The sequence below is a fragment of the Parasteatoda tepidariorum genome, chromosome 6 (genome assembly GCF_043381705.1).
Source record: "Parasteatoda tepidariorum isolate YZ-2023 chromosome 6, CAS_Ptep_4.0, whole genome shotgun sequence".
NCBI classification, from domain to species: domain Eukaryota; kingdom Metazoa; phylum Arthropoda; class Arachnida; order Araneae; family Theridiidae; genus Parasteatoda; species Parasteatoda tepidariorum.
The window spans coordinates 64,147,794-64,175,214 of record NC_092209.1 but is presented as its reverse complement, the minus strand read 5'-3'; the positions used below and the strand labels follow the sequence as shown (position 1 = coordinate 64,175,214).

The window sequence follows — 27,421 nt, the reverse complement described above, 5'->3', positions numbered from 1 at the left end:
TGGAATATAAATTATGTGGATGTAACGAATGAAAAATAGTTCATGTTACTTTAGGGTGATATTACTCACCCAGAAAACACCCAAACATCAAACAATTCTTATTCAATATAATTTGATTTTACTGTACACATAAATGCAATCTTCAGGTTCTGAAAAATCAATTTTCTTCATAAAAAAAAAGAAAAAAGGAAAATTAGCAACAACTTCCTTTTCTTGTATGCAAACGTTGAACTGTACTTGACATAATTTAGAAAACGAAAAAAAGTAAACTTGGAGTTAAAGCAACATTTTGAAAATGCAAAGCAAATTAAAGTTAATATCTTAATGCTCCCAAACGAAATAAAGAGTGATGACTCTATTTCCAAATCTACGACATTCTTTTTTCTATTTCCGAAAAGTTACAGTTTTCGAAGAATGGAATCTGTGGGGTGACAAGATGTGAATCTTGCAGCAAAGATTCACTGTGGCAGATCCTAATGAGCATTCTACTTTAGTGAATCTAGAACTCTTTTCTGGAATGGCAAGAAATTCCTTAGGGGCAGAAACTGTCTTGCTGAACTCGCGATTCCAAGCGAATTGTGACAAGTCGTGATTGAGTACGACTTACCAAAGAACTAACCTTATATTAGGTACGGTGACTTGGTCTTAGAAATATTTTCAGTCTCTAACTAATAGAAAATTTCAACAAATAAATAGAAGCGAATAGAATATTTTTAAACAGAAGCTAATCATAATTTATACTGGATAAAGGGGCTTAGGTTAAAAATTTTTTGATTTTCTTATGAATTGGTAAGGCTTCAATAAACAAAAATAGCTCACAAATAAGTTCATTCTTAGTTTATAAACTGGTAAAACACTGCATTATATAACAAACGAATTTTCACAATATGTGTTATACCACAGAAGGGATTTATAAAGGGACTTAGGTTAAAAAATGTTTTGATTTTCTTATAAATTGGTTGATGGTTAAGGCTTCAATAAACAAAAATAGTTCACAAATAAGTTCATTCTTAGTTCATAAACTGGTAAAACACAGCATTATATAACAAACGAATTTTCACAATATGTGTTATACCACAGAAGGGATTTATAAAGGGACTTAGGTCAAAAAATGTTTTGATTTTCCTATAAATTGGTTGATGTTTAAGGCTTCAATAAACAAAAATAGTTTGCAAATAAGTTCCTTCTTTGTTCATAAACTGGTAGAACACAATATTACGTAACAAATGAATTTTCACAACATGTGTTATACGGCAGAAAATGTTTATAAAGGGGTTTTGATTTCAAAATGTTTTAATTCTCTTGTGAATTGGTTATCAGTTTCACTAAACGAAGAAAGCTCATGAATAAGTTCATGCTTTGTTCATAAACCGGTAAAGAAGACAGCATTATACCACAATTGAAATTTTACAGTTTGTGTTGTACCGCAGAGGCGATTTATAAAGGGACATCCTTTTTAAAAAAATTTAATTCACTTTTGCATTTGCTATAGTTTAAAGTTTCAGTGAACAGAAAAATCTCATAAATAAGTTCATTCTTTGTTCATAAATAAGTAAAAAATATAAATAATATAAATTTTTTAATTTTAATAAATTCTTATCAATTGGAATTTTTTTTATTTGTGTTATACCACGAAAAGCGGCATTTCATCTTTTGTAGATACATTTTTAAGTAATTATTATTTATATATTTATAGTTTATTTAATTTTAAATTATTATTTTCAAACATTTATATTATTAATATTGTTAACTATTTTAAGAAAAAGGCTAATAATATTTTTATTTTCATTTCTAAATCAAAAACAGTCATATAAAACCAACCTCATAATGCTTATTATCAAGGGTTATGAAGTTGCTTCACATTTGAGGTTAATAGAAATCTTCCTTAGAGGAACCAGCTAAAAGAGATTGCTTTCGAATCGTAGGTGTTACTTTTTTCTACACTTAAGGCAAATAAGCTCATCAGAGGTGTGAATTATTTCACCCGATTTTAAATCAAAGTATTGCTGAGCTATGAGGTTGATTTTGAGAGGTGTAAATGAAGTTGAAATTGAGATCTATTGATGAGGTTTTTTTAAGAGCAAAACATAACCTCATTTCCTACCTCAGGTGTATTTTTTTACATCTGTCAACCTCAAAACAACCTCGAAAATACCTCTGTTTTGTGAAGGAACCCTGGTTTTCGAACCCCCGTTCTGTCAGTCATGAGATTGACAGATTAACCCTCTCAACAATATGTACCCAGCAACACGGAACTAAGTGGCTTCATTAGGTGGGCCTAGTTGGTGAAATTCCTAGTCTTATCCTAGTTCTGGTTGTTTAGTCGTTTTAGGTAAAAGCAATTAATAAAAGGTTTTTCTTACAGTTAACAGTTTGAATACCATCTTATTTACGGTTATTTGACTGTTTTGTTTGAATACGGTAAAATAACAATTAAATAAATTGCTCTCAAACTATTACGAAAAAGAGGTACATTAGCAATATTTTTTATTGTCGCGTGACCTACCAGATCAGGTAGAATGACGCTACAATGAATGAATTTTGATACAGCGAGTGAATAATAAAAGTAAGACGAAACTAGGGTTAAAAGAAAGTGAATTAATAAATCATAATATAAATGTATTGATGTTTAGATGACTAAGCTAATTAATGTATAAATCAATAGGTGAATCATTGAGGGGATGAAGAGGTGATCATTGTACCAATGAATCGACGAATCAATCAGCCAGTAAGTTGGTGAATCAGAGAAACAATATATTAATGAGTATGCTAATCGATGACTGGACAAATTAATCGGACATATAAGCAAATAATGAATGATACTACATATTACGGTCAAACTTTTGTAGATTTCTAGATTTTCAAAAACATTTGGAAGTCTCGTTTATGCCTTAATTCACTTTTATTTTGTAATTTAAAATATCGTTTTTTATATATATAGAAAGAATAGTTGCGTCAAACCTTTTTTATTTTAAAAATTTTAAAACAAAACCTTCGAAGTTTAATAAATGAATAAAACATAAATTTATCGATGTATTATTCATTTAATCTTTCAAGAAACCCAACGTTATTTTTTCTGAAATAACTCAGAGATTTACAATTTGACTGATATGAATTAAAGATTTTTTTTAAGCATTTTCAGAAATGTTTTAAAAGTTGGGAATAAACGAAAAAAACTGTAATAATTTTTTCTGAAAATCTAAATTGTAAATAAATTTATAAAAGGAGGAAAAACAGCCTAATTTCATTAAATAAATTTTTAATTTTAAAAATTTTTAGTGATTGATATAGAAATTTGGATATTCTTTCAGGATATATTGATTATATAGATGGTAATAAAATTGATTAATTTTTAACTATAGCTTTAATACATGGTTGATTGCTTTGTTTGATTTAAACTAGGCAGTCACTTTTAATATTAACGCTATATGATATATTCTACTGTGAAGTTTTATTTCAGCTTTCTTAAATCATTATGTTGTTTTTCTCAGTTTCTTATAACATGAAATTCCAATGAAAATTATGACAGGTTCGCGCATTGTCATTGGACAGATAAATCACCTAGCTTGTTCTATTTTCACCTATGAAGATCAATTTTTCTTGAGTTGTCATTAGCACGAAATTAACGAAAAATGTAATAAATAAAAAGTAAAATTAATAAAAATTAGTATTGTCTACTTAAAGCTTTTAGCTACCCTTAATATAAAAGTATTTACATTTTAATATTTATTCATCATCTTTCATTCTTTTCTATTGCTACACTTTTTTATTTTAATTATTAGTTCAAAATTAAAGATTTAAAACTAAAAGCGTTGTTTTATAAAATAAAGTAACTCTATGATATTGCATAATAAGATAAAGTTGTAGGATAAACATATTTAAATAAGTATCTAATTTTATTAAAAGTCTTACAATTATTAAACAGTAAATGAGTTATATTTAATTTTATGATGAGCATTTTATGAAGCTTTGTCCAGTTAAACATATGTAATTAAAACAATGAATACAGAATTATTAAACATTATCAGGAATTACTGTTTCATATTAATTTTAAATAGTCCCTTCCGCTAAGAGTATTTCACGATTACATTGCTTAGTTTTTGAAGCAACATTAAATGAAATAAGAGTTTAAAAACCAAAAATATAGTTAAAGTTACAATGGTAGCTGAAAAAAATAATCAGGTATAAAAATTTTTATCCAAATTAATAAGGAAACTTAATCTGTGAAACCAAATTTGAGTTAATACAATAAAAGAATTTGAGTTCTTCTTTTAATTTATTAAGTTTGAATTTTGATGTAAAATCAGTTTGTGGTTCAAAATAATAATAATAATTGCTAAACAATCATGATGATTGAAGAGCAAAGTAAGCAGGCAGCAATATCACCAAATAAAGTATAATGTATGAGTGTAATAAGAAACAATTAAAGCCTTACAGAGTTATAAATTATTTTCAGCAAACCACTAAGTTTTGCTAAATTTGCGATTCGGTGAACAAAGCAAGCAGGAGGCTAAGCTTCCAACTTAGTATAATATTTAGTGTAATAAGAAGCAATTATAAGCTATTTGCTGCGCAAATAGACTAACGCCATAAATTAAAATAAAATGAAAAATGCTATGAAACAATAAAAATTATTTCTATTATTCCTCATATAACATTTTTTTTTATAAAATTTATGACTGAACCATGGGTTTTGAAACTTTAGATGTTTCAGAAACTAGTGTTAGTCAGCTTGTACAGAACACTGTGAAAAATGTCGGACCAAATTACGGCAAAAATTACTGGCACTTAGGCTGCCGCTACTTTTTACAGTAAAATCTATTTTCCAGAACATGTTGTGGAACAAAAAGATATAATAAGCAGTAATTTTTACAATAATAATTACAGTAAAATTATTGTACCAACCAATCAGGAACTATTTAACCAATTTCGCTCAAATTTTGTATTTTGTCGTGTAAAATTATAATCTTTAAAATAATGCGAAAAATTGATACCTTACTGTTCAAATATTTTTCGACTGTTAATTAATAAGATAATAAAACATAATTAATATTTACTATTAGTTATTTTTTGCATGGAATTATCTCTGGATAAACAAATTATATAATTATGGGCAAAGATTTTTCTATTCGCTTAAACAAAACATGTTGCCGAACCAAAAGATTTAATATACCATAATTTTTACAGTAATAATTACCGTAAAATTATTTTATCACTCCAATTAAATAAACTTCACTGTAAAAATTACGGTATAATACTGTATGTAAAGTGGATTTCACGGATGATGTCCCAAAAGTGTCGATACTTTATACCATAATTTGATACGAATTTTTTTACGGCTTAAATGGCTCAGGTTCAATTCGTAATAAATTATTCCACTGCAATTCATCGTAAATTTTATTCAATTTGAAAGCTTGCGTTGATGTATTTATTATTCAAGTTCGGGAGGTTTTTTTCTCATATTCTCTGTTGAATGAATTGAACCTTAATATCGTTCAAATTTGTTGAAACCCAAATATGGTGTCATATTATTAATTTTTCTTGCGCTAGATTAGAGAATGTAATGGCTAAAACTAAACTGGAACATGGTTCAATTGAACACCTTATTAAAATTGTCTAAAGCTTACGAGATTTTATGGTTCAATTCACCAACAATTTATTCATTTATGGTTCAAATGAACCAATATTCACAAAAGTTTGTTTTACATTAAGACAAAACAAATTTTAAATTTAACCTGGAGGGCGTCTTCTACTTTAAAACGTAAAACGTAAACTTACTCTGAAGAATTGTTTGCAAATACTTTAAGATACAATTAAATCCATTCGCGTGCATTTATTTTTTCAACTACAATGGGAAAAAAACTAAAGTCAAAGCTTCCAGAATATGGAAAAACTTATCTTGTTTTTGGCTCTAAAAAAATACCAAAAATCTTGAAAATTTTTACCCAAGCGCTTTGATAATGATTTTGGTTAAACTAGCAATGAAATATATTTTTATAATATGTGATATAATTTAGGAAATGTAGTAAGATTTGGTAATTTTATCATGATTCCTTAAAGCGTGGCATAAAATCTATTAATTTGGTTAAATATACTTTTCAGTTACGTATTTTTTACAAGACATGTGGTCACAAGAACTATAATTTGCGAAAACCAGAATTTCCAGTAAATCGTAACAATACGTTGATCGTTTTATTTCATTAACCATAATTACAGTGTTTTTTTTTTTTTTTTTTTGAGAAATATGTCATTGCCACAAGAATTGTTTTTTTTTCGTTTAAAATTAAAACAGACGTAAAAGACTTAAAATGCTTTACAGTATTTTTTCTTTACTAAAAGCAACCATAATATAAATCAAAGTTTTTATAACGTTTAACCGTTAGTGTTCAACGTTATAACTTAAAACAATTATAACCTTATTTAAGCTTGGCACTTTTATTTGAACCTATTAAATCTCTGCCCTTTAAATTTATTCTGAATTTTAACAAGCATTTAAAAAAATATTACTTTACTTATAGTAGAAAACTTGTACACTGTAGAAAATTTCAGGTCAAATTACAGTAAAAAGTACCGGCATTCAGGGTGCCGGTACTTTTTTCTCTGAAATCCAGTTTTGCCGTAACATGTGAAGGATTGAAAAATCAAAAGTTTTGTAGTAGTAATTACAGTAAAATCAATGAATCACTCTAATTAAATAAATGTTACAGTAAAATTCACGATATAATATTTTACAGTAAAAATGGATTTTACGGATGATGCATCCAATGTGCTGGTATCCAGCACATTGGGTGCAAAATTATACCGTAATTTGATCCAGATTTTTTTACAGTACACGTTTCAATTTATCATAAACGTTATTAAAAGTCCTTGATTCATTTTATCTTTTATTATTAAGTCTTCATTTTTTTGATTAACAGCTGTTTAAACTCCATCAAACGAAGAGACTGAAAAACTAGAATGGCATTATCTTTTGTGTATTTTTTACGACAGCTTCTACTAGAATAACTCTTGTTGCAAAATATGGTAGCCCTATTCAGAAATCTCTAACCTTGAGATGCGAATATATTCTGTAAGGAAACATTCATAAAGTAATCCCATCTCTGAATGCAAATATGATATATCTTTCTGTTTTTTTCCCCTTTTTTAAACCTTTGTTATCTTTTAATTCTCAATCAGATCGTGAATTTAATATCGTATATAAAGGAACAAAGGAATGTAAAAACTTAATTGTAAAAGAAATTTAGTCCAGCTAAAGGAAAACAGTTTTGTGATAAATATTTTCCCCTCCTATGTTTTCATACAATAGTTGACGATTATTGAAAGGTAGTAAAATTTAAAAAGACAACAAAATTTAACTTTCAGTTTCATGAAAATTAAATACGGTGCTATGTGTACTTATCCTAGTACTAAGTTGTAAAGAATTCCAGATCAAATTGAGGTAAAAAATACCGGTACCTTGTGTGCATCATCCGTAATATTAATTTTACCTTAAAATTTTATACCGTAAATTTTGCAGTATAATAATTATTTAACTATAGTGATTCAGTGATTTTACTATAAATATTACAGTAAAAATTGCGGTTTTCAAATTTTTCGTTCCAAAACATTTTATCGGAATTTTATCTGGAAATTTTTACGGTGTATGCAATTTCAAAATTTTAATAACCTAATCCATAGTCATACGGAGAAAAATATCGTGCGATATTAACGAGCTATATGATAATGATATTTCTAGGGCAAAAAAAACATAATTCTTGTCAATAAAAACCAAAATATACGATATATTTAACCACTTATATAGTAGTTTTTCAGTTCATATGGTAATGATTTACCGGGAATTCTTTTTTTCAAAATTATGGTTCTTATTACCAAGTATTTAGTAAAAAATACAAAACTGAAATTTAACCAAATAAATAGTTTTTATTGCATATATCATGATACCACCTTTTACCACATTTACCGCAGCTCATCACATATTATAAAACCAATTTTTATTGATAATTTCACAAAAATCATTACAGAAGTGCTTTGATAAAAATTACGGAGCTTTTTGGTGTTCCCATTGAGCCAGAAACACGGTAAATTTTATTATATTCCGTTTGTTTTGGCCATACTTTTTTCCTCAGGACAGGAAATGTCGATATTTTACGATATACCACGATATGACTATTTAAGATTATTTTTTACATTGTCCAATATATTTTGAATTCCAAATTAAAAATTTATAAACTCTCTTGATAATGTCGTAATCGATAAATATCATTGTTCAGTATGTTTCCAGCTTGGTCAAAGAATACTATCCTTGTTTGCCATGGTTTCCAGAGTTCAAATTATAACAGAATTATATTTTTCAATCTAAAATAGTGTTAATAGGTAAAATATCGCCAGAAAGTCTTTTCTTGAGCAAAAACTTTGATAATCGGAAAATTTCCTTTTGAAAAGTTGAATGAAAAAAATATTGAACAACAAAACTGTACTTAGAAATGCATATATGAAATCTCAATCAATCAGTCAAATCTTTCCTAATATTTTGTCTATAATAGAAGCAATGTTTTGACCATGTATTTTCGTAAAGGCTTTAGTCACCGGGCATTTTGTTTACTTGAAAGTTTATCTACACGAGACTTGTAAATTGTAACGCAATCTTTATGTACAATGTGTTCGACATGATTGGAGATAATAAGTGATGTCTGAAATATTAAATAAATGGTTTTACTAAAAACCCTCACCAACAAAGGTTCACTTTTTTTTTATTTTACGTCCAGAACAAATTTAGTGTGAGTAAAATTCCGCGTGTATTATTTACATCATCGCCGTAGTATTTCGTCTCGTGAAAATCAATTCATTCTTCCTCTACGAGATTATATCCGCTCAGTTTTACATTCTACGAAACTTTATTCTTTTAAACGGTTTATAGGAGATGATGTAAGCGACCGATAGTTTTACGTGATATTGTGTCCCCGCGAGATTATATCACGTGCGAAATTAAAGACACGCGATATTGTATTTGCATAATATTTTAATCAAGCGAGATTCTGAACATTTTTTTGTCATCTTTTTTTTTTAATTATTGCATTTTTACAATGGAATCTTGCAATCTAAATTCCGATCACTTTTCGACCAGCTAAAGTGCTCAAATTGTAAAAGAACTTCTGTGTTTGTCCAACGCTCACTCATTTTCAGATCACTAGAAACAGAATTTATCGTCCAATTTCAATTCTTGCCAATACGAATTTCAATTACTTTCCGATCGACCAAAACGATAAAATGTTTACAGGAATTTTGTGCTTTATTGCAACACAAGATTCTAAGGTTTCTCGATTATTACAGACATAACATGTCTGTAATAATCGAGATTATTACAGACATAACATCTTTCGGATAAATTTTAATAGTTAAAACTGTTTCCGAACTGATGCAAACAAACGTTTTATCGCCAATCGAAATTTTGACAAGTTTCCATAAACAAATTGATAGACTGGCAAACTAAAAAGAAGAAAATAATAAAATGAAATAAAAGTTTTCTAGTGGACTAAAATGGAGAAAATAATTCTATTGTTGTCTAACCAAACATGACAAACGTAGGGCACATACACTTTCGTAATAAACTTCTATAACAACCAAAAACCCCTCACGTCTTTCGAAAGTGAGGAGAACTAGATTATTTTCCCCTTTTCAGTAATTTTATTTTGTTTTATTATTGTATTATGTTAGTTTAATCATGCGAAACTTTGTTCCTAGAGATGAGGACCATCTGAAAATTTACAACACGAAATTTTGTTCCCAAGATGATGATCATCCGAAATTTTATGGCACGAAATATTGTTCCTTAGATGGTGACCACCTAAAAATTTATGAGACGAAACTTTCTAGTTCAGATGATGACCATCCGAAGATTTATTGTGCGAAATTTTGATCCTGAGATAATGACCAACCGAAAATTTGTTGCACAGAATAATGTTACTGAGATAATAATATTTCGAATGATAACCGATAAACCGAAAATTTATTAGACGAAATTGTGCTGCCGAGATGATGACCGGAAATTTATGGCATGAAGTGTTGTTACCGAGATGATGACCATCCGAAAATTTATGGCATGAAGTGTTCTTCCCGAGATGATGACCACCCGAAAATTTATGGCTGGGATACCTGTCGAATCGATTGCCGAATCGACTTTTCTATTCATTCAACATTTACGTCATATTCTTTTCACGTGTGCCCATGAATTCATTTTCGTTTCAGAAGCAAAACATTAAATTTAATGTCATAGTTGGCACAACGGGATTCTGACATCTTAAACTTTTCATCCAACTGCTCAGCTATGTTCACCGTTCGCTTCCTCTTTGTGGCGATGCTAATAGATTCTCAGAAAAATCACAGTTCAAGGATTTTTTTTCACCAAAAGCGTTTAGCTCAACTACTAGAGCCAAAAAATCCGAAAGGCATACAATTTTCTGTGAGATGAAACAAGATTGTTTTGAAACGGTATCAACTCTTTTGAATCTATCGAATATTATCCCCTTCATTGGCGATGTTTCATAGAACATTAACCGCGATGATTTATTCAATTCCTATATCTATTGAAATCTATTGTCCTGATGGATAATATTTTTTTTCTGTCTGTGTCGGGGGCAAAATTGACGGAACTTTTACTTTTACAAGAACTTTCATGCCTGACGTTTTGTAATCTTTTATTAGAGGTTGATAAATATTTATTTTTAAAGAAACTCCAAGTTCTCTTTTTTAATTTCAGAGGAAAATGGGTTAAAACATAAAATAAAAATTTATTACCCGAGGATAAGTTGAATTCTGAATAATAAAATGCTGTTTAATTGGTGCTATAGTGATTTATCGTTAAATTTTATTAGTTGTAAAATTCTTTGACTGAAAATCTAATAAACTTAGACATATTTCTTCACTTATAACCAAATTATTTAGCTGTTTGCGGCATAAGTAAGTGTTGTGCGTTTAATATTGCGAATTTCGATGAAGTAATTACACTTAATAATTAGTGTTGTCTATAAACCTTTAATACCTATAAAAAATTTAAGTTTATTTATTCAGTTTAATTTGAGGTCAGAAAAAAGATTTATTTTAACTTTATACCTTTAAAGAACTGAAACCTAGTCATGTTTAATATACTTAGACATATTTCTTTTTTTACTTGATTTCATAATCAAATTATTTTGCTATAGTGGCATAAATAAGTGTTTTGTGTTAAATACTTTGTCAGAAATTTCTCAGAAAAAATGGTTAAACAATTTATTTAATTGTTATTTTACCATATAAAAAGAAAAGAGTCAAATTACTGTAAATAAGAAGGTATTTAAACTGTTAACTGTAAAATAAGCCGTTTATTAATTGCTTACACCTGATACGGTTAAACAATCAGTTTATCGCACTGGTTGCTTAACCGTTAACCAGCAAATCCGAATTCCTCGAAGAAAATTTATGCCTATTCAGAGAAAGTACGTTTTTACGTCTGATTTCGTAACTTATCGTCTTCACTTATTCATTAACATAGTTGAGGTGACCCCTCGAGCCGTTAAGATTGAGTCTTAGAACGTGACGATCCGATCATTAGATCAAGTTATTCAGGGCGGTCCGCTTTTTTATTTTATTTTATTTTATTTTTTTATTTAATTTTATTTATTCATTTATTTATTTATTTATTGCGCACTGTACGGCAATGTATCATTCCAATATTTAGGATGCATCCTAAACATCTTTTTGAACATGCAATTATTTTATGTTCAAAAAGATGTTTAGGATGCATGCAAAAACAATCTATTCTAACTTATATTATATTCGAACCATATTCAAAAACAAATTTTCAGCAAAATACAGATCTGAAGCTAAATGTCATAAATAATTGTAACTCCATTTTCGGAACTACAAAGTATTCGAACAATCAAACATTGTTGCCAAAGCACGTTAATTAAACTTAGCCAAGCGTCTGTGGAAAGTTATAGGGCTAAAGCTCTTTAGAAGTTGTTCGAGCTTTATAGCTTTCGCTTTAAACGTATATTTCTCTGTCAAAGCTTTGAAGTAGACTATCCGAGTAAATAATCATTAGAATATATCTATCCATTGTGAGTTCAACATCAATAATGATATTTACTCATAGACATTTGCATTAGAGCTTTTCCATGGATCTTTGCTTTCAGGTAATAAGTATTTAGTCAATACAATACTGACTGGAATTTATAATTGATTATGTTTAAACTTTCTGTGAAATATTAATTAAAAGTTAGAGAAGTAATATAAGTAATTGAAAAGTAGAAGGCTTAAAAAGAACTGTTGAGCAAACGTAATCAATATTTTAGATTTTTCTAAATAGTATTCAATCTTTCAATGATTTAAAAATTTTATTAATTTTTCAGGCGAATCGAATGTTTTAATTTCATTTTCTTTTTATTATTGTTTTCCTTCTAATGCTGTATTTCCCAAACTTTTGACTTCTGTGTACCCTTTGTAAATTTTTCGTAACGTTGTGTACCACTAATAAAAAAAATTAATGTATTTTTTACTGTAAAAAAAATTGCACAGAAGTTGAAAATCACAACTGGCTGCTGTATTAACTGTTAATTCTGCAAAAAATAGCCAATAGATAAATACGTAATCGTAAATTTTCATGGATAGCTTTATTTTTCAATAAAAATTTTTGAAAATTCCGTTTGTTGCAAGATTTTTGGTATAAGAACGCGTACCCCCGCTAAACTGTTCCCGTACCCCTGGGGGTACACGTACCACACGTTGGGAAGCACTGTTCTAAAGTAATAAGTCCTTAGGAAATAATGGTACCGAAAGGAATGTATGCTTTTTTTAAGTACCATTATTTTTACACTTTTCTCGTTGCTTTAATTTTAATCAGACACAGAGTGAAATTAACTTTAATCAGACTTAAGCGACCTAAATTATTGATTCGAATAATTGTATTTGGAGTACCCTTTTAGTTCAAAGCGTGTAGAAAAATTTTAAACTTATATTTATCTTCTTTTATGAGCCACTGTAAAATTTGTTGAAAAAATTATCCACATGGTGTTTTCTCTCAATCATTGCATCACAATTTGGGGAGCTTTATTATTAGAACCGATGCTTAGTGTAATGGTGGTTTATTTTAATATCTAGTGAAAGATAGTCGTGTCTAAAATCAGACTGATGAGTTCTCTAAAAGTATAAGAAAGATTGAAATTTTAAAAAAAAATCTTACGACAAGTTAGTTAACAAGTTATCTTACACAATTATTTTTAAAGAAAATTTTAGTTTAAACATTTTTCGACTTGCATCGCTGCAAATGCCTTTGTCCTCTTTCCGTTATTGTCTGATGTAGTACGTGCTGGGTTGTTATACAACATGAGTGTTTATGATAGTAGGTTCAAGTATTAGAGCGTCAATTATTCTTACGCTCGGTTGTTTTAACGGAATGTTGTTTGGTTTCCGATTAACGGTTGATATTCCAAAGACTTTATAATGCTGTTTGCATTCATTAAAATATTTTGAAAATTACAAGCTTGCATTTTCCTTTGATTTAGACATTAATTATCTACAGAGCCATCTATTGAAGAACATTTTATCTAAAACCAGGAATTCTAAGAAGGAAAAATTATGCTCTTTCATATGAGTTTTCTGCAAGAATATTTTTTAACCTTAACCTTTTTCTATTATAAATTTTCGAAAACTAAACAACTTGTAGATAAGATAGATAATAATCCAAAATAATTCAATAGAAAATTTTTTACTGTTTTAGGAAATATCCTAAGAACATTGTCTTCTCTTGAGAAATACTTTCTAAGAAATATTTTTAATTTAAGTTTAAGTTTTATCAAAATGAAGACAAAACAAAGGAAAATTACAGACATATGAAAAAAGGGGGGAAAGAAAAATAATAATAAAAAAAAATAACAAACAACTGGGGGAGATGGGGGAAAAGGATAAAAAAAATTTAAAAATCCTGAAAATAAAAGATATAATCTTTTTATCAGCCCACACGATTATATCCGTAAAAAAGAGTGCTTTCTGATATTGTTTCAATATAGCAAAAGCAAAATATATTAATACAATAATGTAAGGAGCACTCAAAAAAAAATTTTATAAAAATTACAACAAATAAAATAAAACACAATAAGTAAAAATAATACGTAAAAACAGAAAATAAAAGAAAAGAAAAGAAAAAGAAAAAACAGAATAAAACAAAATCTATAAAGCGAGTTGCGAATTCAAATGTACTTACATGAACAGGAAATATTTCAAGAATGATTTAAAAAATATTTTCGTAACAAGATTGCCAGATTAAATGAAACTTATTGTTTTTCTTAATTTTCTTCGTGTTTTTTTTTGTATTTATTTATTATTAGCCACTTTTTAATGACTTCATGATTTAATCATGAAAATTTTTCATGATTTTATTCAAATTTATTACGAATCACGATGTAAATTTGAATTTAATTTTATAAATTGCATTCCCAGCAACAAAAATTTTAAAACTATTGCATGAAGATATTTTCAATTATCGTGAAATGCTTAATCGTCTTTTAAAAAAAATTCATTGTCTGCTTGGTTCAACTCGTGAATTATCTCGGCCTCGAGCGTATTATCTCAGCAATCTTCTCGTTATAAACTAGATCGACTGTGCTCATTCAAAAACATATATCTATTTAAATAGAAATTGTTTTATGGAAATATTTATTCTTTAAGTTTTTTCAGTTTATTTATAAAACATTTTAACCGATATCTTTAATTAGAGGTTAAAAGAAAGTACCTGAGCAGCGGCAGTGACTTTAAAAACAACCGCCCCAGAGCAACGTCATTAATTTACACATTTTTAAAACATTATAATCCGTGATTGATCGAAAAGGTAAATAAAAACCTACTCATTGTTAATAAAAAGAAGTAATAAATAAATAAATAATAAGAAATGAGCAATAATAATAATATTCGTGTATAAAATGTAAAAAACGAGAGTTTATTGTAAGTAGATTAAATTATTTACTTATTTAAAATATATTTATATAAAATCATATCTTAATATGCGTATTATTCCTGTTTATTGTTCGTGTAGCCTGTATTTTTAATAAATTATTTCCAAGTAAAATCATCAGAAAAAAATATATTGCTGAAATAAATTGTAACGAACTAATTGAATCATTATCTCACTTTTGCGATTTTAGTTAATAGTATAATTATTTGATTTAAATGTCTCTTGCTACCTTTGGTGAAATTAATTATCAGAGAATTAATTCAGATCAGAGAAAGTAAATTATTGTTGAAACATTACTTACTTTCTCTATAGATGGCAGCACTATAATTTGCTAGAAGAAGTTTTCCAATACCATTTATCAGGATCAAATTAATAATTAACTAAATCATTTATAAAGAATTTATTTTTTAATTAAATAACTAGAGATTGATGATTGACGGGAGATTATTTGGGATTCCAGAATAAATAATTTCGCTTCTTATTATAATTTTTTTTCTCTTTCAGCGATATAGCGTTACGAACAAAGTATATCCGGTCATAGCTCATAAAAAATAATAGACGGAATAAAAAATTGGCCGCACTTATTAATTTGCATAGTTGAGATCACCCTTTAAAATTGTCCTTGTACGCGGAGATCCAATCACTAGATCAAAAGTTATTCAAAATGCACGGTTGTTGTTGTTTTTTTCACGCGCATTGTACATTTTTCATTTTTTTTTTTTTCTGTTCCTGTCTATTGTTTGAGTAACCTACATTATTAATAAATTATTTTAAAATCATTAGAAACTAGTTGAATCAGTATCTTGTTTTTACGCTTTTAGTTGAAAATACATTTGTTTGATTTAAATACCCCTTGCTAAATTTGATGAAATTAATTATTAGAGAATTAATTCAGATCGAAGAAAGTAAATTATTGCTAAAACATTATTCACTTTCTCTACAGATGGCAGCACTATAATTTGCAAGGAATAGTTTCATAATACAATTTATCATGATTAAATTAATAAATGAATAAATAAAGTATATTAACTTAATTTTTAATAGAATAACTATTCCAGTTAAAATTTTACACGTTGCTTTTACTTTATAATAACACGGTGCTTTAATATATTTGAAATGGCTTTAATTTACATTAATAATAAAAAAATTTAATTATGCTGTACAAAATTTCTTTTAAAATAAGGAACAGTTTGATTGAAGTAAAATTTTTTTGAATTTCAAATTTAAGTAATGTAAACATTTTTTATGCGTAAATATATGCATAATAGTTTTCTCGAAGAAATGTTTATCTCTCTTTTTTTCTTTTTCCAATGACTAAAAGAAGTACAACAGACGGTAGCGACATCTGCTAGAAAAACGTAATACTAATTGAAGATTGTATGTTGCTGAATTAGTATATATATATTTTTTTTTTATATTTTATGAAATTTTTTATTATTATCTTTTTTTAAATAATTCACACATTCTCCAAATGTTTTAATAAGATTCATACCAAAGCTTCTCGCCAGTTGTGAAATTCAGTCAGTACCCTCATGTAGGTTCCGAATTTTCTAAATTTTAAACCAGTATTTAGAGACACGCATAATATTATTTGGAAAGTCAAAATTGCAAGTGGTTAATCGAAAATTATTTTTAAAACTTTAAATATAGGTTTCATTTTATGGCCGGAAATTCGCAATCAGTGTATCGTTACAATTTTTTTCTGTCATTTAAATCGATTTCAATAAATCTGGTTAACATAATAGTTCGTACCGCTATCACGAAAAATTCTTTCAGACGTTGATACCGATGGTCACTCGCATACCTAGTATTAAGGTTAATTTAATTTCCTCAAGTTAAACAACTGATGTTCGCGTACCAGCTGCGTGATTTAAAGAAATTTAATTCCCAAATATATTTAAACTTAGTAATTCATGGAAAGAACTGTAAGACGGTAAGTGTCGGTTTTGTTAAAATAAGGACAAACATAATAAAAAACTAAAAATCGTATTAAGACTTGATTTCTTTTGAAAAAACTTAAAGTTTTACTTTTTTTTCTGTATATTGTAATTCTGCAAAAAATAATTTCATTTAACAGAAAATTAGAGAATTTGTTATATTAATGTTCCTTAATGCTTTTTTTTTGCTTGTATTGTGTGCAAAAACCGGACCACCCTGAATTGCTCTTGATCTAACAATCGGATCTTCATTTGTTATTCATTTATAATTGCCGCTTATTTTATAATTGTATGATATAAATTTTAAATTCGTTTAGAATAGTTTTCGAGATACTGTGAAATACGCAGAAGGAAAAATTAACATTAAAGAGTCCAAATGTTGGATCGCTCACCTGACCAAACTATTGAGGTCAGAAATTCGAATACGTCGTAAAAAAGGTATGTTTATTCAGAGAAAGTAGGTTTTTGTGTCTCATTTTGTAACTTAAAATATCGTCTACTTCAATTAATTAGCATAATTAAGCAATTAAGATTGAGTCTTAGAACGTAAAACTTCGATCATTAGATCAAAAGTTACTTAAGGTGATCCGCTTATTTTTATTTTTTGCGCACGGTACACACCGAATATTTTCTTTCTTAGCATCAATTTAAGATTAACAACAAAACTACCCAAAATACTGAATATTTAGGAGAATTTCCTTTGATAGCTCTGACAAACTAACTAAAATGCTATGCAAATATCATTAAAAAGAATGCAAATATCTTTTATACATCGTTTTTTTATTTTTTTATTTACAAACAAAATTGTGAATTTTTATAGGTAGATACATTATATTCCATTCTTATTACATAACAAAAGACAAAATTATTAACACACTCATACTCATAAAATTCTGAATCGGATAAAATGTAGGGCTCTATTTGGTGGACTACATGGTTCAATCGGATAATATGTTAGGTCTGTAAAATCGGAATGTAATATGGAAGGGTTCGTACGGTCCTCAAAAATTTTAAAATGTAGTTTCAATATTAAAATAAAAAAGGTTTTTTTTTATTATTATCTTTTATCTTCAAATTCCGAAACGGAACCATGCCAAATGAAAACCATTACCAAACCCAAAGATTTCGTGACTAGATTTATTTGTTAGATATTAGCGTGGTGGTGAATACTTCTTCTTTAACAGCACTACAGCCCAGTACAGGCCAAGGCTTTCTCAATCTGCCTCTTTTTAGAGAGTTAGACTTGCAGCTAGATTTCTCCATCTATTTACTCGTAATACTTTTAGGACCTTCTCCACACAGTCCAACCATTTTGTTGCCGCTCTCCATATCTTCCCTGAATCCTTAATCTCTGAAAATGTTAGTTTTTAGATGGATCAGAATCTTCACTACGAAAAACATGTATCAGTACTAATTTACTAAGAAACATCTTATTATCTTACTCTTCCTATTTTAATTTTTTTTAAGGTTCTGTAAGACATATTTCTTTTTTTTAAGATTTCTTAGGGAATCTCTGATTCGTCAATGCGCATTAATGGAAAGTGGCCATCTCTGCTGAAGTTGATGATGCGATGGACACCGAATTTATAATGTCACTCCTCTATAATATTCCTCAGCTGTTTACTCAAGAACAAAGATTGAACTAAATACGTACTTTAATAGTCCAGATAGTTTAAAAAAAAATATAGCCTACGCATTAAAAAACAACAGAATACTTAATTCCCGAAATTTATTCCATCTCTATATTTAAAAAAAAAAAAAACTATTTTAACTTTGCAAACTGTTTGGTGTCACGATAAGCAATGCTTTCAAAATTACATCTGCTGCAATATGTTAAAAAATATTAGAGATATTTAAACTGGCCATCTCTCCTCTTTGGCCATTTAACTTAGACTTAACCCTATTATGAATATATGATTATGTCCATCTAACTTAATCCTACTATGAATATATGATTATGTCCATCTAACTTAGACTTATGCTATGAATATATGATTCATAGAATATATGATATGAATATATGAATATATTATATAACCCTACTATGAATATATGATTATGTCCACCTAACTTAGGCTTAACCCTACTATGAATATATGATTATGTGAACTCTATTTGTCAGGTTTTGATACGGTTACGGTCATTATTTTTTCCTCACTTCAAACAATTCAAATGTGTCCATTTATTTGGCTTCATTTTTGACAAACATTCTAAAAATGTATTTTAAGGGTGGTAATGATGGAACGCCTTGAATAGTGAGCAAAATAAAAATTAAGAGAAAGAAATCACGCAAAATAACTTTTGTTGTAATGAGCGAAGTTTCACGAACTACGCGTCAATCTTACTGGTCCAATGTATTTCGTTATTTAAAGTTACTCAGTTCAAAGTGGCGTAAAATTTTTAATAGCTTCTAGTTCAAAAAATTTTTGACTATTGTTAAAAAAAAAAAAAATATTAAACTTCATTTTTTTTAATGACTTTATCTTTGGATAAACAAATTTCATGATTGCGTGCAATTTTTTTTTTTTTGACTTATTTAAAAATCTTCTAGAGATACAGCAAAATACACTAGGAGTGAAATTAACATTAGGGGGCACGAAATCTCGGTCACTCTCCTGACTAAACTATTAGGACCATATGCTCCGGATTGCACTCCCTCCCCCCTCCCTCTATTGATGTCAAAAATTCAAATTCATTGAAAAATAAGATATCTTTACTGGATCAAAATACGCTTTCATGTGTCCCTTTCACGACACACAAAATTTAATTTAATTAATAATTAACACTAATTAATCGGTATATTTCAGGTCACCCCTTTCAGCCATTAGGTTAGCACTAAGTTCGTGAAAATCCAATCATTAGGAACAAAAGTTATTTAGGGTAATATCATTTTCATTATGTTCACTGTACAGTGCTCAAAATGAAAAACGCACCACTTTTGATCTAATGATCGGTTCTTTACGTTCTGGGACTCAATCCCAATAGTTCGAAGGGGTGATCTCAAATATGCTAATTAATTAGTGCAGATGACATTTTAAGTTACGAAATCACACACAAAAACATACTTTCGCTGAATAAACATACCTTTTTTCGACGGATTCGGATTTCTAACTCTCAAAGTATTGGGGGTAGCCGCAATTTGGGAAAAATGGTCCAAATAGTTTGGTCATGAGAGCGGTCCAAAGTTTGAACCCTTCAATGTTAATTTTACTTTTTGCGTATTTTTTCATATCTCTAAAAATTTTTAAGCAAACTGAAAATTTTTTTCACACAATTACAAAATCCATTCATCTAGAGATAATTCCGTGCAAAATATAACATTGAGTATAACTTTCAGCGATTATATTTTATTACTTTATTTAAGAATAGGCGGATAAATTTTGAATTATAAGGTAAGCAATTTTTCGCATCATTTTGAAGAATATAATTTCGCATGGCAAAATACAAAATAGGAGCGAAATCGGTCGAATAGTATCTGAGAAATCAAATTTTGAAAAAGTCGTATTTCTAAAATTCATTTTCTCGAGATCTTTCGGACTTTTTATGCTCAAATTTTATATTTTACCATGCAAAACAGCGTTCTTTAAAATTCTGTAAGAAATTGTATACCTTACAATTCCAGAACTTTTTCGACTATTATTAAATAAAATAATAAAAAATAATTAATGTATAGTAAAAGTTGTTTTTGTACGGAATTATCTTTGGCTAAATGAATTTTATAATGGCAGGAAGAAAAAAATTTTTAATTCGCTTAAATATTTTTCGAGATATGGCGAAATACGCAAAATGTAAAACTAACAATAGGGGTCCAAACTTTGCCCCGCTCTATTGGGACTATACTTCCTAGATTGCGGTTTGCCCCTTTAATTTGGTGGTCAAAAATTCGAATTCATCGAAAAGAATATATGTTTATTCAGAGAAAGCACCTTTTTGCGTCTGATTTCGCAAGTGCACTAATTAATTAGCATATTTGAGGTCAACTCTTTGAACCTTTAAAATTGAATCCTAGAACGTGAAGATCCGATCTTTAGATCAAAAGTTATTCAGGGTGGTCCGCTTATTTATTTATTTTTTTGTGCACTTTGCATTTAAATAGAGCTAGAATAGTGACATATAAATTTGGCCATAAATTCTTCAGATGTCTCACTTGCAAATTAAGCTTAAAGAGAAATTATACATTTTAACAATACAAAGACAACTTAACAATACATTCTTCAGTATACTTTAACAATAAAGAGACAACTTAACAAGACCTACTTTAACAATAAAAAGACAACTTAGCAATATATTCTTCAATATACTTTAACAATAAAAAGACAACTTAGCAATGCATTCTTCAATATACTTTAACAATAAAAAGACAACTTAACAAGACCTACTTTAACAATAAAAAAACAACTTAACAAGGTCTACTTGAACAATAAAAAGACATCAAAATTTTTAAGGTTGATAAAGTTTACAGAAAGGATATTGAGAATTGGTTTCAAGAAAAAACATTTCATTCTGAGGCAGATTTATAACAGGTTTCGTTGCAGGTTGGCCCATGAGAGCCGTCACAGAATTTAATTCTGTGCACATTCCTTTTTCGAATTTTTCGTAGTTTTCACACATAACACCTACGAAAAGGCATCTCTTTTCACATATTGATTCTATGTAATACTTTACACTTTTAAGATGCATACAGACAGTATGGAGAGCTTCTTTCAACTCTAAAACAAAATTTTAAAAAAGTCAATGTAAGCTTAAAATCCTATAAGCTGAAAGTGATATAAAGAAAGTGAAATCTCGAAATGCTTGTTTAGAAAATTGGTTACAGCTCGAAATGTGTGTTTACGAAAATGGACAAATCTCAAAATGCTTGTTTAGGAAAATGGTCACAGCTCGAAATGCGTGTTTACAAAAAAAGAACAAATCTCAAAATGCTTGTTTAGGAAAATGGTCACAGCTTGAAATAAGCATTTTCTCATTATGCCTGTGATGATTATACTTAGTGTTTAAATAAGAAAGAAAAAGAAATCAGGTAATTCCCCGTTTAGTTTTTAAATTTTATTTGAAAACTAAAATGGCGAATTTTTTGCTGTTTCCATTTTCGTAAACGCGCACTTCGAGCTATGTCTGGCTTTGAAAACTCACCGACGTAAAAAAATTTTGTAGCATGTGGTTTATAGGAATAAAATTCCGCATTCAGTGAGCTGGTAAAGTACGTTTAAACGTTAAATAAATATTAATTGAACTCAAGAATTTTTGGTTTTAACTGTTTTTTTATATTTTTTAGAATACGACATTTTTTCTACTTTTTTTATTTATTTTTTTCTTCAGAAGAGCGTCCTAAATTTGCGAAACGTGCAATGATGTTATATAGCCACCGATTATGAGACACAATTAAAAGCTTTTGCTTCTATGCTTCAAACATACATAAACAATTTGTTTCATAACTCATACGCCATTAATTTGCACTTTTAGAATCCTTGTTCCAAAAAAAATAGAAACATTGGTATTCAAATTAATATTTAAGCTACTGAAAAATTCAGAAACTTTTTTAATATCTAAAGAATTTTTATTGAAGAATGTAAAGCTCTGTTAGAGTAAACAGGGAGGAGGCGAAAAGAAATTATTAGGAACAACTTCATGTTTCCTCCAGCCAACAATGTTTCCATCTCTCCTTCCTCAACAGTGATTCTGAGTTTATAATTCTTTATGTATTTTTATATAGTTTAAATATATAAATTTGCAACCAACAAAATTTTTTCTTAATGTTTGACAAGAATTATAAAATTGTAAGTTAAGAGTGGCGATTACAAAACACCTTGCATATCCTCATTCATATATTACACTTGCTTACCTGAAGACATTGAAGAATTTGTTGGAACTGATTCGCAGCCAGGTTGAAACATTCCTCCATTTGGATAGAAATCTAAGTGACCAATAGGGTAGTAGTAACCAAGACCTATGTATTGAGAAAAATTTTCATCAATGTACCAGAAATTCGCACCATGGCTTTTTATGTATAAAAGTATGTAATAAATCCAAAAACAACTTTTAAGTAAAATAATGTTTCTATTTTCTTATCATCGTTATTAAAAAGATAGAGACCAACGAGTATATTCTCTATTCAACCGATATATTGCTTCCTATAGATAGAAACCCACGAGTATATTCTCTATTCAATCAATATATTGCTGCCTACAGATAGGGACCCACGAGTATATTCTCTATTCAACCGATATATTGCTTCCTATAGATAGAAACCCACGAGTATATTCTCTATTCAACCAATATATTGCTGCCTATAGATAGGGACCCACGAGTATATTCTCTATTCAACCAATATATTGCTGCCTTTGTAGAGACCCACGAGTATATTCTCTATTCAACCAATATATTGCTGCCTATGAAGAAACCCACGAGTATATTCTCTATTCAACTAATATATTGCTACCTATGTAGATATGCGTTTCATAAAACCTCTTATATACTTTCTAGGAAGAGTTAAGATTTAAGACTGAATTTTACTTGTAATGAAAATACAACGTATATCAGATTTAGATCTGGAGATCTGACTGGTTAGTGAATATTTTCAGAAATCAAAAAATCCTTGGCATGATGAGGTTTATAGGACTATGTGCTGTAGCTTATTAAAATGAAATAAAGATCAACTGAATCATTCATAAAGCTAAGGCTTTGCTCCAATAATTTCAGTCAATATTAAAATCAAAATATTGTATCTTATTTAAATTGAGTTGAATCATGATAACGATGCTGAATCGACAGACTTGAACCAGAGTCAAAATGTATTTAGCTTTATACCGAATGCTAATATTGGAAATTAGTAGTGTTGATTAGTACTAATAACGTATAATAGAACTGATTCATTGGAAGAGTTGCATATAAATGAAATAATAACCCTTTGGTGATTCAAATAATGATAATAAATAATTCGAATATAAAATCAAATGCTTCATTCAAATAGAGAATAGGATCTGCTATACGAATCACTATTTCAATAAGTTAATCGAATTCGTAATTTGAATCGAGCGATACAAACTAACCGAGTGAAATAAATGACTTGAATTGAATTATCAAAATCCATAAATACGAATGAGCGTCTCAAAAACGAATCACTTTGATGAATTCATGTTGAGAATGGAATGTCCTATTCGAATCACCAATTCAAAATATTAATCAAATCATAATTTGAATCAAGCGATGATTGATATAATCATCGCTTGATTCAAATTATGATTAAGCTCATAAATAAAAATTTAAGCTCGGTTAAATAAAAATTTATTTAACCGAGTGAAATAAATTTTTTGAATTGAATCACCAAAATCCATAAATACGAATGAGGGTCTCAAAAACGAATCACTTTGATGAATTCATGTTGAGAATGGAATGTCCTATTCGAATCACTAATTCAAAATATTAATCAAATCATAATTTAAATCAAGCGATGTAATTTAACCGAGTGAAATAAATTATTTAAATTGAATGACCGAAGTCCATAAATACGAATGCGCGTTTCAAAAACGAATCACTTTGATGATTTCATATAGAGAATGAAATGTCCTATTCGAATCACTAATTCAATTAGTTAATCAAATCATAACTTGAATCAAGCGATGTAATTTAACCGAGTGAAGTAAATTATTCGAATTGAATTACCAAAATTGACAAATACGAATGGCAGTCTCAAAAACGAATCAGCGAATCACTTCAATGATTTGAGTCGCCTATTTAGTACTTAATTCTAATTCACAGTTCTTGAAACACATTTCAATTTTTTATTCTTTTACTTTTCGTACCTTTTGGAAACGGTGAGTCGTCAGCTGTATGTATGACATCCACAAAATTGGCATCGCTTCGATCTAGTTTTAAATCTTCGGGAAAGGAATAAAATACATCACCAGCTGCATCTAAGGCTGAAATTAAGTAATGAAACATTTAGATATTTTTCTTTGTCTTCTTTTTTTTTTAAATAAACATTGCTGATGGAGGTGTCTTAACTTTTTGCTTACGGCACTCAGCACTGGGAAACCCATCGTTCTGGTCTAGCCGTAAGCAAAAGGTTAAGTCAAAATCAGTTCAGTTTCAAAAAAATTTAAAGAAAAGGGCGGTTGAAAATATCAGAATTTTTTCCTAAATTTTTATCTAGTATTATTAATTAAATAATATTTTTACTTACAGGGCAAAAGTTGATTTAATATATTTTAAAAATTTTTATCAGGTATTAGTGTGTGGCGCCAGGCATGGTGCGTAGTCGCCAAGGGAATCAACGGGATGACAAACACACGATCGGCAACCTTGTATCTTCCCCAGTATTTAAGAAGCTTCGAACTTTACTCAGTCTCTATCACACACTCATACTTAATTTTACTGTTCTGTGTATGACAAAGAGCTTTTGGTGATTTATTTGTCAATAATTCATTTTCGTTATATGTTGGAAGGAAGGGTATTTCATGTTATAACTGATCACAAACCTTTGACACACGCCTTTGCCCAAAGTTTTGAAAAGTGCTCTCCTAGACATTTACGACAACTAGAATTTGTATCACAGTTTACCTGTGACTTACGATATTTAGCAGGAGCAGAAAACTTAGTGGCAGACGCTTTGTCAAGGGTGGAAGAAATTGCTTTTCCTGACAAAATTGATTATGTGCAAGTTGCAGCAGGAATTGCAGGTATATTTAAAAAATCCAGGTGTTACTAATCTTAAATTTAAATTAATTGTTTTGACTAATTCTGATGTAAATTTGTATTTTGATGTCTCCCTACCTAGTGCTCGTTTGTATGTACCCATGAAATTTCGAAAAATAATTTTCGATTCTGTACATAATCTTGCACACATCAGTGCCCGATCTACTTTAAGACAGTTATGTAGTACATATGTTTGGCCCTCAATTCGAAAAGACATTGTTCAGTGGTGTCGCACTTGTTTAAGTTGCCAAAAGGCTAAAATACACCGACACGTAATATCACCATTGGGCAAAATTCCTGTGCCTAATGCTAGGTTCCAGCACGTGCATTTGGACCTGATTGGCCCTTTACCGGTGTGTAGTGGATATAAGTACTGTTTAACTTTAATTGATTGGTTTACACGATGGGCTGAGGTGGTAATTCTGCAAGATATCACGGCAAATACAGTAGCACGAGCAGTGATTTTTAATTGGGTTTCACGGTTTGGTGCTCCTGTTAGAATTTCAAATGATCAGGGAAGACAACTGGATTCCTTCACTTTCAAGAAATTAGCACAAATTCTGGGTGTTGAAATTATTCGTACAACTGCATACAATCCTAAGGCCAATGGGATGATTGAACGTGTTCATAGAACATTAAAAGCAGCCCTTATGTGTTATACCACAGATTCTTGACTTGATAATTTACCATTAGTTCTCCTGTGTTTGAGGACTGCTGTTCGGAAGGATTGGAACTTCTCTTCTGCTGAGTTAGTCTATGGGCAAACATTGAGAGTTCCCGGAGAGTTCTTTATTAACTCGGGAAAAGACATCTCGCAGTCTGAATTGATTTCTCAGTTGCGTAAAGCATTTAGTGAGGTCAAGCCTATAGCTTCTGTTTGGCATGACAAACGAGTCGTTTATGTGCCTAGAGATCTTCAGACTTGTACGCAAGTGTTCGTGCGACATGACGCCGTACGGAGACCATTACAACCTCCGTATGATGGTCCATATTCAGTTCTTAAGAGAAAATCTAAAATTTATCTTTTGCAGATCTCCACGAAGAAAAAGTGGATTTCCATTGACAGGTTGAAACCAGCGTATTTGCCATTGGACGAGCCCCATACTTTATTCCACGATGATTCTCCTTGCCAGTCTGACCTTTCTTCAACTACAACTACCGAGTCTCCTTTGGCAGAAAAGGTACCGGACCCAAAGAAGTACGTTACTCGGTATGGTAGAAGAGTTCGTTTCAGAATCTGACGACTATGAAACTCCGGTGGGGAGTGATGTGGCGCCAGGCATGGTGCGTAGGCGCCAAAAGAATCAACGGGATTACAAACACACGATCGGCAACCTTGGAACTGCCCCAGTATTTAAGAAGCTTCGAACTTTACTCAGTCTCTATCCCACACAGTCTTACTTAATTTTTATGTTTCTGTTTTTAGCTTGTTATGTTCAGTTGTTAAATAAATGTTTAAGTTTATTGTTGTCATAGTTGTCTTCAACTTAATATGAGAGGGTTCCTCCCCCTCAATTGGTGACCCTTGTGTTTATTATGTTTTTGGATACGCTATTATCCGTTGTTTTACAATTTGGAATAACTGCTTGAATTTGGTAATGTACAATTTCCTCTCTTATTTGGTCAACTGCTTTGCTTTGCACTACTTAAAATTTAAACTTAATGTATAGTAATATCTTTTTATTGTATAATGTTAGACTGAAATTTTTAAACATTATTGTAAGAGACTTTAATTAGTAGTTATTGAATTTGAATATACGAACTTTAAATGCTGTTGTATATATTTCTTAGTATAATATTTGTAGTT

At 29.4% G+C, this 27,421-nt stretch overlaps 2 protein-coding genes across 2 annotated transcripts in view; both read right to left on the bottom strand.

The window, feature by feature from the left end:
- Positions 1-27,421, bottom strand: part of LOC107441030 (ERI1 exoribonuclease 3) — an 89,060-nt gene that overhangs the window by 25,785 nt on the left and 35,854 nt on the right. The gene's annotated exons all lie outside the window — the stretch shown is intronic.
- The window catches only part of LOC107439401 (pancreatic triacylglycerol lipase-like), a 21,123-nt gene continuing 14,954 nt past the window's right edge, over positions 21,253-27,421 (bottom strand). Inside the window, exons 7-8 of the mRNA XM_043051299.2 lie at positions 22,763-22,867; positions 21,253-21,629 (exon numbers count right to left, since the gene is read on the bottom strand). Of these exons, the coding sequence (XP_042907233.1) occupies positions 21,361-21,629; positions 22,763-22,867 (374 nt within the window). The 3' untranslated portion in view covers positions 21,253-21,360. The remainder of the gene's footprint in view (positions 21,630-22,762; positions 22,868-27,421) is intronic.